The sequence below is a fragment of the Pholis gunnellus genome (assembly GCF_910591455.1).
Source record: "Pholis gunnellus genome assembly, chromosome: 5".
Lineage (NCBI taxonomy): Eukaryota > Metazoa > Chordata > Actinopteri > Perciformes > Pholidae > Pholis > Pholis gunnellus.
Window position 1 is genome coordinate 22859923 of NC_136531.1, and position 21542 is coordinate 22881464.

A 21542-nucleotide genomic window follows, 5' to 3' on the forward strand; every position below is an offset into this window, starting at 1 on the left:
TTTAAAAGTTAAACATAATGCTGTCGTATCATCGTACATAAGTACTTAACTAGACCTTTAGTATTGAAATGTGAAACATCAGGTTAATATGCGTCCACAGTCACTGCATTGTGTTCCTCATCAAAAGCAAACAGAACGTTTACAAGACAAAATATCACCCGTTAGTAATGATGCAAAATGTGTCTTGGAAAGATGACAGGCTGTACTGTACTTTCAGTAACTGTCATATTTTCCAAGGAAGTGAAATTGAAGTACATCACATCGTATCCCTGCCTTTCTGCTAATTTATGTAGCACCCGAAAAATATATCTAGTTCCAGAGTCTCAGAAAAGTGAGTTGTCCTGAGTTTCCCCCATGTTTTTTCTTCATGCATCCTCATGAAAATAATCTGTTTTACACACAAAGCTCAGTTTGGATCACAATATAAACATGAATGTGTTTTGACTTCACAGTTTGGACGAGCAGTGAAGCCTCCGGATGGATGGATGGTCTTCATCAGTTCGTAATCAGTGTCTCTGAAGTGGAGACGGGTTTGGTTTGGAGGACATGGTCAAGGTAACATTTAGGGGGGGAATTTCCATGAAGGGATCCTGTGTGTGTGTGTGTGTGTGTGTGTGTGTGTGTGTGTGTATATATATAGAGAGAGAGAGAAAGAGGGGGAGGACCTCAGTCTGGCTCCTGGTCGAGGCAGGGAATGAGCTGTGGGAGTTATTCCTGGAATGTGGAAAAAGCGGCTGGATTACATATATTCTGCTATGCCCAGCGTCACTACACACACTGTTACCACACCCACAGAGAGAGGCACGCCGAGAGTGCTCTGTGTATGCGCATGTGTGTGTGTGTGTGTGTGTGTGTGTGCACGGTACATTTCTAAATGTACTGCACACAACTCAGTAAAACATCAACTTCACTGACCTCCGAAGAGGACGGAAGTGAGTCATATTGAACAAATACATTAGTGTGAAAAATCAATCTGCGACTCTTAACGAGAGACAATAGGCATTTTTCACTGGAGACGTTTTGATTGGTCACCGTAGCCAATTTATAAGGATGAAGAAAATGAATTCATCACTATGTAGGTGCAATGCTATCCGAACAGTGTCAATTAGGAAAAAGGTAACGCCTGCACACTACTCCACGCCACAGTTTTCATTAGGACTATATTTCGATGCTACTCGGATCTTCGTCGGGTCAGAATGCTTGAAAAGTGTGAACCACACCCAGATTTATACATAATGCAAATCAATATGCAAACAAGCTCTATGACAGCAGCTGTGGTTCATCCCTGCTCACAAGCAGCTGCTCAACAGAGTGTTTGCAGAGCAGAAAACATGAAAAACATAGATATAAATGAGGACTACATATATAAATGCATGTTGGTCTTCATCCAGGCAGGCCTTCATGGGGCCTTAACTTCTTGTCACACACTCGATATCAACGAGCGTCTCTCAACCAAACAAACACACAACAAAGACTCGGTGAGACGGAGTGTGCGCTGCTTTATCTAAAACCGACTGGGTGCCCGGTACGTACGCATGTTTTCTTGTCCAGTGTCAACACGTTCGACACATCACACACTCTTTCATGGGAGAGAGAGTGTGTCTTTGCGTCGGGTGCTGTGTGTCGTTCTCACAACTCAAGGTCCCTCAGTCATTCAGGCCTCTTTGAACGTACACATCTATGGATTTGCATTTCAAAGTCTGTGCATCACGCGGTAATTAAACTTGATTTAAAAAAAGCGCATAAGGAAGAATAACTTCCTTTAAAAGTTCCTCTATTGAATCTATAAAGTGAAGTCTGTGGCTTGATTGCTGGAACACAGAAGTGTGAGGGTCATTATGAAGCTAGTTAAGGGAACTGTGGCCATGGACTTGTTTGAACAATAAGTAAAGAAAAGAAAAATTGAACAACATGAAAGCTGCTCCTTTGTTTTCAGTTTGGGTCATCGGAATATAGCTCTCATGTGACACGTGCTAACTGAACACACTCACGTGTGGTGGAGGTCTACCCTAAACTAATGCCAGGTGTCTTTTTTCTTCTTCTTACAACTTGTGAGCAGTTTTGGTAAAAGAGCCGGCTGCCTCTCGTCTGTTTAGCCCCCTACGATAGACTTACTGATGGGATCCAGGAGTTCCTAGAAATCAGGACCCCCCCCCCTTCGTTGCTGTAAGGAGTAAACACTTCGACCTCTAACACAGACCTCACTGTCGACGTCCTGTTTTAAACCGCGCTTGTTCCCACAACGTGCCAGGTTCGCTCCTCGGAGCGGACGATGTACATATGTTTCTCTCAGTGGCAGCCAAACCTGCGTACAGAATAAACACGGATATGAGGTACACAGCAAGGTTGTTTATGTCACCTGGATAAAGAGCTTCTGTATTTATTTATTTGCATTACCTTTCTGAGAAGTGAGTCCAGGTTATATGTTGATGTTGTACTTAATGTTACGTTGGGGGAATATGAGGTCAGGTCGGGCCAAAGCAACATCTGAACGAAGTGACTCTACGTTGTTGTGTCGAGCTTTTCCTTTGTGAAAAGATTTAAATTCTGGGACGTTTAGGGGGAAAGTTTCAGCAGTTTAATTAAAAAGGTTGTCCTGCTTCACAAGGCACTAAATGACAAGACTGACCCGTGTTTGTGTGAGGCCTCCTCCTAGTGGTCAAACACAGGCAGTACATCAACAGATTTAATGACTGAAGTTTGAGCTGTTTTAAGGGTTATTGGGCCTCAAATGTAAAGCCTAGTCGGGCGCTACAAGGCTTTTTATTCTCATCAAAAGATTGTGAAAATATGTGATGAGAGTCACTGAATGTCAATGCAGCAGTGCTTTTTGTCAACATAGGATTTAGATCGCCTCGTTTCCTGTGTTACCTACAGCTATTGGGAATGTAGCGAATTCATCTGGAGTAGTATAATACACAACATGAGGGCTGTTAATAATGTAAGTTGTTTTTGTTATTGTCTGCTGATTATTTATTGAACATATAAAAAGTCAGAAGATAGTGAAAAATGCATATCACAATTTCACAGAGCCCAAGGGGACGAATTGAAATAAACAGTTTTTGTTCAATTAATAGTTTAAAACTCAAAGATATTCCGTTTACGATCATACAAGGCAAAGAAAAACAGCAAATTGGCATATTTTGGAAGCTGGAACCAGCACAATTTGGGAATTCTTCTCTGTCAACTGGCGAATCAGTTTATGAATTCAGCACTACGTCACACAAACGACAAACATTTGCTTTTACTGTGATTTATTGTTACGTTTCGAGTTCCAGCGACGATGAGCACAGCACAACACAGACAGATCCCGATAATTTAGAGGAGAAAAAGGTTGATGCTTTGGTTGTATGTCGTTCACTCTACCATAACGAAAAGAAAGTACAGTACTGAACTCTGTGAGCTGTACACACGTGCATTGACATTATGCCCTAAAAATACACTCTATACAGTATATCCAACACCGTACAGCCGTGAGGCGTTCACAAGCAGAGAGGAGCCACTGTCCCTCTGGTCCTTTGTCTTGAAATCAAACACAGAAAAAGTGCCAAAGTACATTGAACAGTTCAGAAATCTTAAAATCACCACACAACAACTGAAGGAGAAGCAGTTAAAGTTACAGTACTCATTGATGGAATACGACCTCATGATTCTTTAAGTCTACAATCAACAGTTATACGTGCTTACATTGGAAGTATACGCAGCAGCAGGGCTGTTCTTGCACTGTGCCTTACAGTGACCTGGACCCAACTCCATTAAACCTCAGTCAACTGTGGTGAGTTGCCAAAGAAGTCTGGAAACACCCTGCGGCCACAGCGGGCTGGATCCGCAACTCCCAACAGTGAGCGTCCGGTCACAGATATGCGATGTGCACACACCTCTGTCATCACAGTGGCTCCACGGTGGCTGGCTGTTGTTACAACACAAATCCCTACAGTGAAGCAGAGGTGAAACCATCAGGTCTGTGTGTCCAGGTAAGGGAAGGGAAGGGAAGGTAGTCGCTGGGTGAAAACACAGCTCCGTCTGAAAACATTTTCTGTTTACATCCAACGTTGTTTGCTTCACTTTACTGGATCCCGCCAGTTCTAACTGGATCACAATTTGTCCCAAAAAAGGAGAAGAGAAAATCTTGATAAATGCAGGAAATGAAATGTCTTGTTGCGTCAAGAGTTTAACTGACTAAACCGTCATTCCTCTTAACGAATGCTGGGTTGTAATGGCAACACTATCAGCATTTATAAACACTATATAAAGATTGAACAAGTGGTTTATAACACACTATATTGCACTTGTAAGCAGATATACACAATCATGAATTCGTCAACAGCTATAACTCCTCCTACAGTAAGTCAGCTAAAATATAGTAAAACACAAAAGTAATAATATAAAATACGTCTTCATAGGAGAATTACATTTACTGTAAAAATGAAAATGTGCTTATAGCTGCGTACAACTACATTATAGCATGTTAACCATTTATTAACTGCGTTTATATACTGCTTATAGATGGTAAATAGCGGGACTTTAACGAAAGTGTTACAGTTTTAATTGCTGCAATTACACATGGCTTTATGATATTTGCAGTATATTTTCTAAGTCGAGCTGATTCCCAGGAGTGTTTTTAAAATTCGCACACTGACAACGTTCTCATAAAAACTGATCAGAGTCGCTCCTGAAATTGCACACGAAGATAAAAAGCTGAAGTGATCCGTCTGTGTTCAGGCTTTTTCACACTGAGGCTCCGACAGAGAAACAGAACAAGTTGAATGCAGCGATGTGCATACTCCAATTCATTTGTGCATTTCATGATATTGTCTGTGTAGCGCTTCCACCTTGATGTCGATACGCATCCGTTCCTGTTTTGACGGTACTGTCCCTTCTATTTGAGTCCTATGACATTTGACTGAGGGTGGATGGATTTATTTACTGTAAATGCAGGGTTTGAGTAGGTGGGGTGTCCCTTCACGCCCCCCTTCTCTCCCACCTTACGGTACAGTTCAGGACTCCTCGTCCGTGGCACTGGGGGAGCGCTCCTGGAGGAGAGAGACAAGAAACAACTAGAGAATGTCTGCTGTTTACTTGATCACAACAAAAACACATCCCACATGTCACCGTAAACAAAACAACAGTGCACATAAATAACTATGTAGGTAAGTCATCTGTGTGTTCACCTTTGCTTAGACCTCTGAATAACAACTTCTTAAAGCTGTTTTAAGGCTGAACGTGTGAGAAAGAACTCAATCAATACAAGTAGGTACAGTGTTATGCCACACACACACACACACACACACACACACACACACACACACACACACACACACACACACACACACACACACACACACACACACACACACACACACCTCTTCCTGCTCATCCTCAGAGTCGTCATCACTGACAACAGGTTTGGCTCTGGTGCGTCCTGTTCGTCTGCTGCGTCCCTTCCCTCGATCTCCACCTTTATCCTTCTTTCCCAGACGGATCTTCACTTTCACTGAGCGAGCTGGAGACAAACACACACACACACACACAGAGATCATGTTTACGGTATAAATAAAGATTCAAGCGTGAAAAAAAAGCATTTTGTCATCAAAACAATGTAACTGAAGGGAAACATAGTGTGTGTTTCATGAGGAAAAGGACATCACAACAAGTACAACTCAAATCAACAATAAAAGATAACTTACATTACACAAACAACAACAGACTAAAACTTAACAGTCCTGTGCCGCTCTCTTCACTCGGACATGGAAGCTTACATTCAGACTCCGATCCTTCCTCCAGCTCCTCTTCCTCTTCCTCGCTCTCCTCTCCCTCACTTTCCTCCTCCTTCTCGATCTTTTGCCTCAAACTGGTAAACACTGACTGGAGGACTATGGAGTCTTCATATATCTGCTCACATGGTAGAAAACAACTGTTTACTATCAACATCAAGTGCATAGAGGTAACAACGGCGCTCTCAGTGACCACAGCTCATGTGTGATTGACAGCGTTTTATGATGGGGTGGGGGGGGGGGGGGGGGGGGGGCAGATGGAGAGGAGAAGTCATCCGCCATGCATGGTGTAGGCGTCTGCTGGGCCAGTCATGAACAAGATGCATATTTTCTAAGGCGACGTTGCAGTAACAGCTTTAAAGGGACAGCGTACCCCAAGAATACACGTTTCTCCTCTTACCTGCAGTGCTATTTATAAGTCTAGATTGTTTCGGTGTGAGTTGCCAAGTTTAGGAGATATCAGCCGATCTCTCCCCATTATAACGGGATTATGCGGCATTTTTGAGATAACCCACAGACCTTGTTGAGAGATAGTAATAGTATATCATTTATTTCCAAAACTAGGCATCTCACACTAAAACAATCTAGATTGATAAATAGCACTACAGGTAAGAGGAAAAAAAGATGCATTTTTGATTTTATTTAAAGCTTTCTGGTCATGTCAATCAAGGTATGTATATATATATATATATATATATAAAAAACAAAAGAGCACAGTAAATACATGTATAATGTCCTCCAAGTATCCTAAATAAAGAACAAGTAGTGGCTGAGATATGAAAGTAAGACAAATATTAATTTCTGCAGTGGCTAAAAATCAGACAAACACCAAGTGTGAGCCGTAGACTGAACAGTACACAGTCGAGACGAGGACAGCAGCTGTTTTTCTGCCTGCGTGAGTGAAGTAAGTCTCACCAGCGATCCCTCCAAGTTGAAGGTCTGAGCGTTTTGGAAGAGCAGCATGACGTCTCTCTCCATGTCACCCAGACTGCGGTAGCGATGACCCCGAATCCTCTCCTACAGCGAAGACACAGTATGTGCAACACTAAATATATGAGAGAACGCCACATCCGTTGACCTAAACATTTTCTTTATTGTTGTTGTTGTGTGTTTTTTTTTTCTTCTTCTGATTAACCTTGATCTTCCTGAAGTCCACAGGCTTGCGGATCAGCTCGTAGTACTCCGGCAGCTCTTTTCGAGACGGCAGCTGGATGAACACCTCGCTCAGCTGACGCCCACTGGCGCTGCAGGAAACGACATCATCAGGATGAGACAAAACACTTTCATCAACACCTGAAAGCTGATTAAATTGCATATCAAATCCCCCTTCGTTAATTTATTCTAATCAAACACTATGGGTGAGAGATGACTGACTCTTATCTATGAACACAATTTGTGGATTTTAGCTTCACAGTTCAGATCAACTACTGTTTGCCAGTTTCTAGCTGAAATGTGTATTTTTCTCCTCACATTAGTTTCTCTGTTAACCATAGTCACACATTCACATAAAACACTGTCAACGAACATATAAAACCCAAATAAGAAAAACTGCTGATTAGAGTAGCACGACATTGCAAAGTGTTGAACACATGCTTGGTGACTATTTAATAACTTTAGTTCATTGAGTACTGGTATAAAGTGGTGTCCGTGTGTTTGATGCCATTTGTGTGACATCTAATGGGTTAATTCAGAAGCGCGACGGTCTAAATGTCTGATCGGTGATGTTTCGGTGACGGCAGAACAAAATCAACTCAGGAAATGTGCGTGAGCTGTTTGTGGAAAAGGGAAAAGGGACTTTTTTCAGTTTCTATAAATGTTCAGGGAAGTGCACCAGAAGCACCAGAAAACGTGTGCGCTACCTGTCTTTATACTTGATGACGGCGTCCACGATCTTCCTCATCTTCTTCGAGAGGACAGGGGGGTTCGGGGAGAGTTTCTCAGCAGGCGGTCGTCCCCTCTTCCTCTGCCTCTTCCCATCCTCATCTTTGTCCCCTCGTCCTCGCCCCCCCGAGGAAGAGGAGGAGGGACCGGGGAGATCCAGGTCGCGGTCCCGCTTCCTCTTTCGGGTCGTCTTTTTGTGACGCACCTCCTCCTCGATCTCCTCCAGCGTGCCCTCCTCTATCGCCTGCACGGGAAACATAGACTGCAAGATTAAAACAAAGGTATTGATATCACAAAATGGAGAGTGGACCCTTTACTCCAGAAAGCAAAGAGCTGTTATTTTGTATTTTTGTATTTGACATCTGGCCCTTTCCCCATTGAGGCTAATGACCTTGAGCCACTGCTTCTCCGTCAGCGAGTCGCTGTAGTCCACCTCCTTCCGCTGCCGAGATCCGCGTCCAAACATCTTCTCCTCCTCCTCCTCGCAGGTCAGTCGTTCAACCTCGGCGTCGTCCTTCATGATCCAGGTGGGCAGCTCGTCCTCCTCCATCAGACGAGGTTTTCGCCGAGGGTTACGGGCCTCCTCGCGACGGCGGTCCAGGTCCATACGCTGATGGAGGGAGACGAAGAAAAGAGGGGCAACGTGACGAATAAGTAGGGAGAGGAGTTACGTCTGTATGAGCTGTAATTTAGCCTCCCAGCACTGACCATGAACTGGTCGAACTCCTCCTCGCTCCTGGCAATCATCTGGTTGACCGTCTCGTCATCTGGCACCTCATCCTCCTCCTGAACACAGCAGGCACACATTGGCAAGCGGAGCATAAGCAAGCTCACTCTTTGAAAAAAAACGGGTGTTTCCGGTGCACGCACGCACACACATTAATGCGGAGACACACTTCCTGACCCCAGACCTCGTCTTGCTCCTCGTGTTCCAGAATGGCCTGCAGGAAGGCCCTGCGCTCGTGGCTGGAGGACTTTTGGTCAAACATGCCGGCCTGAATGACCTTTTGGTCCACGTTCAGTTTGTACTTGGCAGCGGCCAGGATTTTCTCCTCAACGCTGTTGACCGTGCAGAGGCGCAGCACGCGCACCTCGTTCTGCTGACCGATGCGGTGGGCTCTGTCCTGAGCCTGCAGGTCCTGGAGGAGGACAAAGACAGATACTTCAGAATTGCTGGTCAGTCACTCACACTTTTTTTTTTTTTGCAAGGATGTATTATAATTCTTATAGTTGTAAGACATTATAATTACTGTTATAATGCATTATAATGTAATTATAAGTTAGTATAAGTGGTCATTGTTTGCTTTAAGTAAATTAAAAATAACTTTTACTAAGTTTTGTGTGTCGTTATAGATTTAGAATATAGATTTCATCTTTTTTCACTTTACTTATATCAATCATTGACCACTTAAAGTAACTTATAATCACATTATAATGCAAACAAACGGTGATTACAATGCATTATATTAAAAAAAAGAGTATAATGTGTTACTATGGGAATTATAATACACAAAAGAAAAAGTCATTATAAAATGCTTCATAACGTGCAATGACTGTTAGAAAGCATTATGAATATATATGAGGGCTTATAATTGCGTACATTTTTCATTATAGATGCGTCATACAAAAAGTTACAGACCAACATTTCTTCTACTGATGCATTTCTTTTAAACACAATGCATGAAACCCAGGAGCTTGTTGATTTAAATCATGAGCTTGAAATGGTTCAATGAGCGACTCCAATCAGCATTTCAGCAGCTTTAACAGTTAACCAAACATTACCCGCAGGATTTAAATGTAAACGTTGTATAATACTGTGAGACATTCATTTTCTTTTGGTTTACACTATTCTCTTGTTGAACTCAAACAAACTGACTACTAGTAACCCTTTATTGTCTGAACCTGAAGTCTCTGTGTTGCTGTGTTCATGTCTACTGTTGTGTGTGTGTAGTAAGTGTCCTCCAGACTCCAGCCTCTGCTACATCTGAAAGCAAATTGAAGTTGCTTTGGTTAAACGGTGTCTTTTGCAAATTAAAACAAACGTGCGTCACACCTGATGTGGGTTCCAGTCAGAGTCAAAAATAACCACTGTGTCGGCAGACTGCAAGTTGAGGCCGAGGCCTCCAGCTCGTGTGCTCAGGAGGAAGATGAAGTAGTCTGACCCTGGTTCATTAAATGTCTTCAGCAACATTCCTCTATCATCAGCTTTCGTAGTGCCTGAGATGTAAGAGGTGGACAAGAGAGAAGAAAAGCAGTAAAGTGTCACAGGAAGATTTCAGGGAAAAATAATTCATGAAATTCACAACCATCTCCAAGGGAACTGTCTCACCATCCAGACGCAGATACTTGAAGCTGCGATAGGCAAAGTAGTCCTCCATGATGGTCATGAGCGTGGTCATCTGACAGAAGAGCAGCACTTTGTGGTTTGTTGCGTTCAGCTTTGGCAGGATTCGATCCAACACCTCAAACTTTCCCGATGCTCGATACAGGTCGGGGCTGACGTAAAGGTAAGCGGTGTGGGTTACAAGGTACAGCGTGTGTGTGTGTGTGTGTGTGTGATCTTGACCGAAAGAGGAATTAGCACTTACCCCTGGACTATCCCACCAGAGAATCCTAAATGTTCAGAGAAAGATTCCTACAAAAGCAAACAAAAACATATTCTTTAATTCAGTCATATACACAAAGTGGAACACTTTAGTATGTGGCTTCATTTTAAGATCTTGTGCCGCTAAGCTTCCTATTGCATTGCCAAGTCAATCTAGTGTGTGTAAAGAGATTTCTTTGCATCGATGTTTGTGTGCTTTCTGGATTTTACACACGGTAAATGCCAGAGCTACCACACAGGGTGCTGGCCTGGACATCAGCAAACAGAGAGCAGTGGATTAAACCTCTCTACCTCCTTATGTCCTGACAAATCTACACAGAACACAGTAAAACAAATAACTGAGAGACTAAATCTTTTTGCATCACCTCTATTTGCTGGAACATGTACGGGTGGTTACAGATCTTCCTCAGCTGCATGATGGTGTTCATCAGGGTCTTTGTGCCTCCTTTACCCTGGTTTAACGCAAAACGTACAGCTTGTAATCACAACGTTATTCTCTCATTCAACATTTATTCATAAAGGGTTGTCTTTGATTCGCTAGGCTTCAATTAAAGCAATAAGTATTTAAAAGTGAGAATGACAATTAAACTTCAGCATCAGCAAAAATAAATAAATAAAGATCTGTTTTCTTTTCATTTTGAACATTTCCGAAAAAATCTTTATGAATGAAAATAAGCCATTCAAGTCTTTTCTTACAGTGAAAGAACATCTACTAGACCGTCTCCTTTAATAAATCCTATAAATGATGTAGTGCCACATATTGTTGAGCCTATTATGAACTAGAATTACCATTTTGTGGTTGTTTACCTTCACAAACCAGTCGAGTTCTAGTTCACATCCACGTCTGTCCAAATTGTCATCACTTCATCATTTTATCCTCAAAGACATTTGTGTGAAATTTTCATAATTAGCATATGAATTTTTTAGAAATGTCAACTTGAATCCAAGTGGACTTTTTTGCCAAATTGCCGGGCGTTCATGAAATATTGCTTTCACGTGAATTGACCGAAACAGGAAACACAACTGGCCGCGGCTATCGTGTTTCACAACTATCATTTCCAGAATTGAGAACATTTTTTGATGATGGAAAGTAAACGGACAGTATGGGACACATACACTTCCTAAAACACAGAACCGAGTTGAATAGAGTAGAAACGACTTTATTTTGGTGTGTTTGTGTCCTCACCTTCTTGTCCTTCTCTGATCCATCAGTGAGCAGGACCCCCTTGGCCTGCATGTGCCTGTACAGCACCCTCTGAAGAGACGACATGTCACACTTGATCACGTATTCCACCTGACGGAGAGGAGAGACAGGGGGAACTAATGAAAGAAGTTTACCAGCATTGTAATCATTATATTATTAATAGAGGTTTTCTTTCCCATCCATTAGGAGATCATCTGGACTAATATGTGCTCGTCTCTTCTCGTGTGTTAGTATATTAGTTAGCTGTGTGTGCTAAATTAGGTGAAACATGCCTTCTCTGGAAGCTGTGCCTCCACTTCCTTCTTTAATCTGCGTAACAGGAAGGGCCGAAGTACTTTGTGGAGACGACGGATAATCAAGATGGTCTCCTCTTCATTGAGGTCCACCTGCAGAGTAAAAGAGGCAGACATTTGGCAAGCAAGACAGTGTACCTCGGGCCTGTCGTCATCTGACAAAGGCTTTTCTTAAAATAAGCGAATGCGACGTGGCTACAACCGAGCCCTTCTCTCCACCTTCTCTCCGGTCATGGCGAACGGGGCGTTGAACCACTGCTCGAAGGTGATGCAGCTCTTGAAGATGGTGGGCAGGAGGAAGTTCAGCAACGCCCAGAGCTCGGGTAGTTTGTTCTGCAGCGGCGTGCCCGTCAGCAGGACCCGCCGCGGGGCCAGGTAGTGGGTGTTCAGGACCTGGGTCAGCTTGCAGTGATGGTTCTTCATCCGGTGGCCCTCATCCACGATCATGTACTTCCAACGAATCTGTTGGGGTTGAGGAGAGGAGGAGCAGGTCTGGATAAAGTTGCTGTTATACTCTTTAACTGCATCCAAATCAACCAAAAAACAGAAAGTGCTCAGAAGGAAACATCTCTTCATGTCCTCTCTGTCCTCATGAGGCGCGCTGGCACGCCGGCCCGAGCCAAAGCTTTTTGAGCGATTCTTGCCTGAACTACAACACCCACCTTTGAGCAGTCAGGAAGCCTATATGACTACATGAGAGCATAGCAGCACGACGGCCACAGAGGACAGTGGGGGGGACGCGGTATACAGGCGGTGTCAGTGTGGCAGCACCTAGGAGAAAGCACTGACACGCAGCACAGGGGGGTCAGATTGGCCAGGATGAAACACTTTCAGACTTTTGGGGATTTAGGGAGTGGGAGACGACAAACAAAAAAAAAAACACATCGAAACCTCAAGCAAAGTCAAATGATTAAGAAATAGGAATAACACTATGACTGCCTGGGTGTGTTTGTGCGGGTCCTTCCGCTCGTGTTTGTTTGTACATCCGTTCTCACCTTGGCCAGTACTTGTTTGTCCTTGATGATGTACTCGTAAGTGGTGAGTAAAACGTTGAACTTGCCACTGCGCAGTTGGGGGAGGAACGCTCGTCTGGCAGCAGGAGACCCCTGAAAGCCCAAAAAATGTAATTACAGATATATTTTAAAAGATTAAAAAAAAGATATATAAAAACCATAATATACTTCAATACATCAACTTAAACAGGTCACAATATTTTTACAAAAAAAGCAATACAATACAATAATAATCTTCTTTATCTAACATCTTTAGAAACACACGTTCTTGGCTGCAAAAACCCACCTTGTAGGACACTTTCACCACCGTCGGCGCCCACTTGTCAAACTCATACACCCAGTTAGAAAGAGTTCTGTCAATGAGAGACAGCTCTGTTGTCATCCGGCAATTTATTCGGAAAACAAATACAAAATCCTGTTTTTCTTTATTTGTAGTGTAAAATCACTTCCCTGACGAATGAGAACAAAATGAAGAGGTTACACTAACGAGAGGGGTACAATGATGAGGGAGGGCCCATTGAGCCGTTTGTGCTCCATGAGGTACGTGATGAGGGCGATGGTCTGGATGGTTTTACCCAAACCCATCTCGTCCGCCAGGATCCCATTCAGGTTGTTGTTGTAGAGGGAAACCAGCCACTCCAGGCCTTTAACCTGACAGACACGTCAAGCAAAACATTTACCTCTCTTGTCAAGTCCTAAAATGAAACATGTCTTTGTGCAAGAGAGTGACTATCATGTAACTGATCGCATTGGGCTTTGTTCACCTGATACTGTTTGAGTTGTCCATTTATTAACAAGCTGGACTGTTTCTCCACCTTCTCTGTGACAGCGTGAGCCACTGAGTAATAAGACTGGAGGGTTCGGGCGAACGCTGCGCCGCTGTACTCGTCATCCACATCCTGCTTAGCGTTTCTGCGGAGGACACACACAACAGCTTTATTCGATCATTTTGTAAATACCTGTTGAGCACATGCTTTGTTTTGTTTACGGTGGCCCTGAGAACATAACTGGTACAAACATGTATTTAAGAGTGATACTCCATATGCGTACTCACTCGATGATGTGCCGGACGTCCACCTCCGACACGTCCTCGCTGTCAGGATCTGTAATCTTCTTCTTTTCCTCCACCTGGGTAGCTGATGGCTGAGGCTCCTCCTCTTCCTCCTGCCAGACAGCTTGTCAGTGACCGGTAGCAGTGAATGTGAAACTGGCTTCATGTCAACATGTCTTTTAAAACCACCCACCTCCTCCTCTTCCTCCTCCTCGCTGTCTTCACTGTCTGAGCGAGGAGCCACCTCATAACTGGACAAAATACGGGCATACTCAAATTAAGTCGACTAACGGACCCTGTATCTGCACATTTCTACTGTACAAGTCATCCTCATGCACATGTCTATGTTTAATCAATCACACAAAAGCCCTAAAGCGTATTATAAAAGAAACTAGCAAAAGGAAACAGTAGCCATGCTAGCAGCCCTGTGAGGCTATACATTTTATGGCTATACATTTTATGTTATACATAACATACCAGGAAACAAACATTATACTGTCTGAAAACTGGAAGGACAACTTCAACTCAGTATAACTCAATTTGTATCAGTCCGGGTGGTACTTCCTGTATAGTTAGGCTCAGCTGTGCCTTGAAGTGATTGATAACGTAGCATGCTAGCATGAGTTAGCATAAAGGCTGACATACGTGGTAACAACAACCAGACATTAACATGCTGACAGGTAATATTTAGCCTTTTAGCCTCATAATATTTGCAAGTTAACATGCTTATGTTTAGCAATGTAATGTTAAGCTGACTAGCATACAGTTATCGTGTTTTTGCTGCAAGACAAATGAACCCTGGGGGACAATAAAGTAAAAAGTTCTTCATTTAGCATGCGAATGTGCATACAGTTAGTACCTTTACCACGTGATGTAGCACTGAAGCGTCTAAGTTACAACTAAGAGTCGAGCCTGTTGATGGTGCAAGATGAAAAGTCAAAGGGTCATCAGTATTTCGATAGGGCTGGGCGATGAGGAGAAAATCAAAAATCGAATAATAATAATAATATATAATAATAATATTATGTTTTGTACCAAATACGTCAATAACAATATGTTATGGTTGACCATTGGTGCTTTTACAGCATTTCTACACAATGAGATTTTTGATGAAGTAATGTGGACATAATGAGTAAGTGGGTAAAGGCAAATGATAGAACAGCTAAGTTCAGAAAAGAACATCACTTTACTGTAATGCATCGTCTAAAACCAGGAAAAGACTTAAACACTTATGCCATATTACGATATCCAAAATCTAAGAAGATATCTAGTCTCGTATCAAGATATCGATGTATTGCCCAGACCTATCATCAGAACCAACAGACTGACAGACATTGCAGCGCCTACAGCCACAGACACACACATCCTCACACACACAAGCCACTCTTCCTCTCTCCAGCCGGTCTCACCCGGGGTTCATCTCCAGCCAGGTCTCCAGCTGTCCGGCTTCAGGAGCGTCCACTCCTGTCAGGATGTTCCCACTGTCCACATGGATGACCTTCACGGGCAGGTCACTCATCTGACTCGTCTCATCCAGAGGCTGCAGGGGACCAAGCAAGTTATCTTTAGGACGGGTAGACGGCTAGTTTCATTAGGCTGGGTTTAAATGGTGGCTGATAGAGAACAGACAAAGCTTCAGATGGTTAAGACTGTGTGTGAAAGTTGAGTTTAACAACCAATAAGTATCAAGCAAATATCCAATTATTCTTCTTCCGTACTGGAATAGACACACAGTAATATTTACAACTATTTTGAATGCCATCACTACAGCTGTTGCATCTGCTCACCTCTCCATCAGGACCCATGGCAGCGGTCTGAGCCTCAGCGATCTCCAACTGAGAGACAAGAAGAAGCTGACTAGTCACAACAGAGACTCACATACAACTCTCACAGTCATTCATAATCACAAACAACGATCACAGCTCCTGGTTTTCCCCATACCTTCTTCTTTTTCTTCTTCTTCTTCTTCTTCTTCTTCTTCTCCTTGAGGGCCTGCACAGCTTTGTGAGCTCGCACCAGCTCGGTGAGGTTGGCGACGTACTCGTCGGTTTGCTGCAGCAGGTAGGCCAGACGCTTGTCCTTCTTCTGGTCAATCAGTTTACGATAGCCCTCCTCATCCTCAGCCTGGAAGGGGGGTGGGGATAGATGCACATACAGTGTGTGTAGGAGCATGTGTATACTGGCAAGTGTGTGACGTTCATGCTTGCGTGACTGCGCCCGTGTGGTTCCTCCTTACCATGAGCCTCCTCATCCTCTCCTTCTCGATGCGCTCATTCTCTTTCTTCTGCTCGCGCTCCGTGTTGGCGTGGTACGTCGCCACCGCTTTGGTCAGTTTCTGCATTTTGCCCGTGATGGAGCGGTGGTACTCTTTGAAGTCTTTGGCGTGCTGCAGGATGCTGTTGAGGTACTCCTGAGAACAGAGAACGCAAGTACGTGACGAAGACGAAACACAGATGAAGAGGAGCCATTAAAAAAAAAAAGATCACATTTAATCTCATAGGTGACATCACGCCTGTATTTGTCCTCCACCTGATGTTTCTGTCTGCGCTTGCGGTCTTGCTCGATCTTCTGCTGTTTCTCCAGTTTCTCCGTGATGCGCGCCTCTCGCAGAGACTGCCGCTTGCTTCGCTTGTAGGCCTTGGCATCGAGGGCGGTCTCCAGAGCCGTGTCGCGGCGCATACACACCACCACCTCCTGACGCAACTGTGGACAGTTAACGCGCACGGACGATTAACACCAACGACGCCACTGAAAACACGCAAAAGAAATGCGATGCTGTGAAGGTTGACGGGGAACATTTTGGACATGCATACCTGTCTCTGGAAGTTCAGCAGTCGGAGGGCTTTGAGCTCTATAGTAGCTTTGGTACGTAGATCACCAGCCAGAGAGCCCGGCAGGTTCTCCAGTTCAGCAATACGATGAGTGATACGAGCCTGTAACCTGAGGGAGTACCAAGTTGCATTTAATTATAAATTATTTATGGTTTGTGTTTTTTTTACTTTGGATTTTGAGTACCTCTGGTAGACAGTATACAAGAAAAAACTTGTGGTAAAAGTTTTGAATTGCTTCAAATAAATTCAGCAAGAAAACTCTCCAGCAATGTACTGTTTATAGTACATTATGCAGTCACCATTCAACCCTTCAGATTCAGTCAATTTCCGCTCCAGAAAAAGTAAATGAGATTAGAGAAAGTGTGAATCCCCTGGCGTACCTGAACTCCCTCTCCTGCAGTAGCTCCATTGGGTCGAGGCCGCAGGGTTTCTGAATGGGGGTAATGCGGTTCTGCTTGGCGTGGTAAGGCATCATGGGAGTGGGCTGTGCTTGCTGGCCGGGGGACTGCGTCTGTGGCGGCATTACTGGGGAGGCGGCGGGGGGAACCGAGGGCGGGGCAGGAGAGGGCCGACCTGTGGGCTGAGGGGGAATAAGCTTTTGGGGTGCGTTGGAGGGGGCTGCTGCGTTCACCATGGGACCTGGAGGGAGGTGGAGAGTGGGAATGAAGGAAAGGTCTACAAAATGTATTATTTTCATGACATATTTTTTTTAGTGACCCTCCCTATAATTCTGTTTTTGGTTGGGTTCAAGCTAAATTTAGACCACAGGACACTGAAACCTAAAATCTTCTGCTGCACAGGAAGTTATGTATTTTCTGCTTAAAGGTAGTCTGGGGAGTTATTGACCACTGGTGGCACTATTGAGCAATGGTTTTAAGAGTGGGAATATTGTTTGTATTGTGCACAACCATGAGGGCGACGACGTACACATACCAGCCGTTGGTTTTCACGCGATTCCATAAAGGCACCAATGAAACGTTTTAATGCACCAACAAAGACGGGGAAGAAGTAGACTGCTAGCAAATAAACACGCTGTGCATTCCATTACCCATAATAAAACACTATTTAACATGCCAGAAAAAGATCTAGTATGTCCCAATACTTACTATGTCAAACACAGTATGCCAAAAATACCAGGATGCCCAACTGCATCTGGTCACATTATGAAGAATGCAAGCCAGCATGATCTTCTGGCTATTCTGACCCACAATCCTCTCTACACAGTGGATATATGAGCAAGAGGATCAAAGTTCAAGGTGCATAATATGAGAAAGTAGTATGTCACATTTGAATGCATACTGCACGCAACAGTTCGTACTTTGGAAGGGCAGCTGCAGTATATACTAAAAGTAAAAAGAAAAAGTACGTTATTTGGAACGCAGCGATGGTTTTAAACAATGCAGGGTTTGAATCAAATATATATATTCAACTTTATTTCAGACTCATGAGTCCATATAGCAAAAAAATAAAATAAAATAAAACAAAAACACAAATACAACAACAATATATAAATATAATATATAATATATATTTACATATACATATATATATATATATATATATATATATATATACGTATATATTGTATTTATTATATTTACAATGTGCTTTCGTGAGAAGCACTAAATGAAGAAAGCTCCACAGGGCATATTTAAGTAAACAAAAATATTTAGCTTGGATTAATATCAGGATAAATACTGGAAGGGAGAATAAATGTAAGAAGATGCAGCTTATATCAACACATTATAATGTGCCAGGGTCTACAATGCGAACATAATGCTAAAGCCATAAAATCCTATTTAGAAATTCTTAAATTATGACACACTTGGCCTCATATATTGGCATATGAACATATATGACTTTTCTTACCCGGATTAAGAGTCTTAACTGGAATTCATATGGATTTACCAGCTTTAACTCAGCCCCTCTTCCTCTAGCTAATATCACTCACGCTAGTGGGAGTCAGGCTTCACAAGCTCTCACAGCAGAGGCACCACATACCTTCAGGCCAGGACTTCGGAGGTCCGTTTGGGTTTTGTCCTTGCATCCCAGCTGTACCCGATGGGCCTGGAGGAGGCATGTTGGGACCCATCATTCCTACTGAAACAAATATGTGCAAATTATTCTAAGACTTTTGGTGCATTTATAAACACAAAATATTTAAAAAAATACAATTTGAGAAAAAAATAATAATTTGCCCATCAGACCACAGGGTATAGCTTGGTATTCCACACATTTTCTCGTGCATACTCACCATGAACTCGACTGTAGCCTGAGCCCATAGGCCCAGGCACCAGTACTGGTCCTGCTGGCCCACCTATTGGCCCGCCTCCAGTTCCGGGAGCCAGGCTGGGCATGGGCTGCTGCTGCATCCCGGGCATCGGCCTCTTCCCTTGGACAGCCATCTGGAGGTGGTCTGGCAGGGGCTGCCCCCGGGCCAGCATCTTATAAGCCATGATCTGGGCTCTGAGTTGGTGAAGCTGGTTCTGGTTGAAAGGAGTAGGGCCTGCAGGACCTCCAGGGCACGGAAGGCCTCCAGGTTCAAGGCCAGGAACGAGGCTGGAGACACCGGGGCCCAGGCTGGGTCCAGGGCTGGGGCCTGGCCCGGAGCTACCTGGAGGGCCAGGCCGGTTATTGGGACCCAGGCTGTGTTGATCGCCACTGGGACCATCCAAAGGTGCAGAGGCAGAGCCGGGACCACCAGAGGAGGAGGAGGAGGAGGAGGATGGCATAAGAGGTCCAGAGGGGGGGCCATTTGACGGGACAGGGCTGGAGTGGTCAGAACCACCCAATGGAGAGTGGTAACCTGGAAGGACAAATTTGACATTTTGGGAAATATTCCCATAAATAATCCCAGTAAAACCACAAATGTATGTTTTTGTGGTTCATATTAAACAAACGAGACATGACGTGTTAATTAGTGAGCTAGTTGTTTCCAACTTTCCAGTCTTGATGCTGAGATGAGCGAACAGGCTGCTGGCTGTGGCGTCATATTCAGGGCATCGACACGAGATCTAACTCTTACCAGGAAAGTGAATAAGCTGATTTCCCCAAATTTCGTAACTATCCCTTTAACAAAAGCCTGCAGCGTAGCCCGATGAATAATGAGTCACTCCCTCACACTATTCAAATCCCATCAGACTGTCGTTTCATAATGTTGTTAACGCTGATTCACAGTGCTAATTCTGTCTTGTTTCACTCCCCTGTGTGTCCCTTCCTTATTGCTGCATGCAAACGACAAAGCCACAAAGTTGCAACCTGACTGGTAGCAGTGCCTTTGTTACGCTAAGCTGCTCTGCTGTGTTTTGATATAAAAAAATCTAGAGTTTGAAACAACGGCTCATAACGGCCTGCTACAACAGAGACACTCCCTATGAGCCGGCCAGGCCACATGACAGCACAACTGGTCTTGCACAATGCTGGGAAGGTTGAAATTGCGTAAGCTAGGTCTACGTAGCGCCTACCTTGCGAGTGTTGGTCTAGAGGGCTGGGCGGGGGGCCCATACCACTGTGCCCGCCCTGTCTCATAGACAGTCCCTTCATTTGGCTGAAGCGGCCCTCCTCGCCCATGCCCTTCTCATGCAGGCTCTCCATGGACTGTGGGAGAAATCAAACGGGGTTGAAACAAAACTATCATCCTGGTAGTTTCAGCTGCAAACATCATATAGTTCTAATAGGGAAAAAAGCACATTGAAATAAATAATATATAAAATGTAAGGAGTTGTAAGATGATGACAGGGACAATTTGACACTATGGGTTTTTAACATACATGGATTAATATGCAGCTGCAGGCTAAAAGTAATAATTGCTTTCTACAATATGGATTAGTGGTACAATGTGCCACGTCAGCATGGGCCCATTGTGATGGAGTGGAGCCATGATGGAAATTTAAATTGAAGGTGCAGTCACATACATATAATATGCAAATCTGTCCGTGTAAATCCAGTTATCAAGTTTAATGTTTTTCTGTGGAATTAACATCCATATAGCTGCATGGTACAGTCTACAGATTATGTGAATGTGATGTTTTAACTCCTTAATATGCATAAATAACTTGATTTGCTGGATATGGATTTAAAAATAACTGCAGACACGCCACCTCCGTTTCCCAAAGGACTGGGTTTACAGAGGTGGTGTGTCTCCGCGGGACGTTGGGGGGTCTCTACGTCCTTACTTTGTGCAGAGGGTGCATGTTGTCCTGGCCGTATCCAGAGGGCCCTGACTGGGAGTGTCCAGAGGAGGGAGGGCCCGAGCTGGGGCCCATCATACCGTGAGAGGAGCCCGGGGAGGGCCCGGGGCTGGGGCCTAGCATAGCCCCGGGAGAGGGACCTGGACCAGGGGAAGGACCTGGGCGAGGTGTGCCTCCCATGGGGGGATCTGGCGTTGACATCGCCCTGGATCTCCTGCTCCTCGGAAAGCAGCAGGGACCTGAGAGAAATGACAGAGAGAAGGTGTGAGAGAGAGGAGGAGGTGGTCTTTGTTAAACTCATTTGCAATATGCAAAAGTAATTGATCTAAATTAGCATTCATTTAGTGGTTTGATTAGACAGAACTGTTGGAGACATCTGGACAGTGAGGCTGCATATCTGATTTAACTATGCCGTTCTGATAAATGATGTGGCTGCACAATCCTGGCAAGATATGGTTGAATGAATCTTATCCAACGCCTGTCAGGTGAAGACTCTCCATTCTCTCGCTGCGCTGCAGCAAATCATCCGTTGCGCTCTGATGCAATTACGGCTGCAGGATCTACCACTGCACTTGAACTGAACACGGGGGCAATCACAGTAAATTATGCACATGAGCCCATGATGCTACTGAGGACCCCCCCCCCCCCGACCACGAAAGGGTGTCTCGTTAAATATAAAAAAGGGGAATGGCGGACTGTG

General features: G+C 44.1%; 1 protein-coding gene across 1 annotated transcript; it reads right to left on the bottom strand.

Moving 5' to 3' along the window:
• Positions 1 to 4997: 4997 nt before the first annotated feature.
• LOC306695717 (transcription activator BRG1-like) lies at positions 4998 to 21043 on the bottom strand (the record flags this gene model as incomplete). Its single annotated transcript, XM_079159025.1, has 33 exons — positions 4998 to 5033; positions 5364 to 5503; positions 5760 to 5892; positions 6690 to 6791; positions 6910 to 7018; positions 7634 to 7899; positions 8047 to 8265; positions 8364 to 8441; positions 8567 to 8794; positions 9709 to 9872; positions 9985 to 10151; positions 10244 to 10290; positions 10626 to 10712; positions 11447 to 11554; positions 11737 to 11850; positions 11977 to 12219; positions 12753 to 12863; positions 13057 to 13123; positions 13258 to 13421; positions 13535 to 13682; positions 13825 to 13931; positions 14015 to 14072; positions 15231 to 15361; positions 15609 to 15656; positions 15763 to 15945; positions 16058 to 16231; positions 16351 to 16524; positions 16635 to 16761; positions 17033 to 17291; positions 18654 to 18749; positions 18907 to 19458; positions 20117 to 20249; positions 20828 to 21043. 33 exons carry the CDS (start codon positions 21041 to 21043, stop codon positions 4998 to 5000), a joined length of 4989 nt encoding a protein of 1662 aa, XP_079015151.1.
• Between the last annotated feature and the right edge of the window lie 499 nt (positions 21044 to 21542).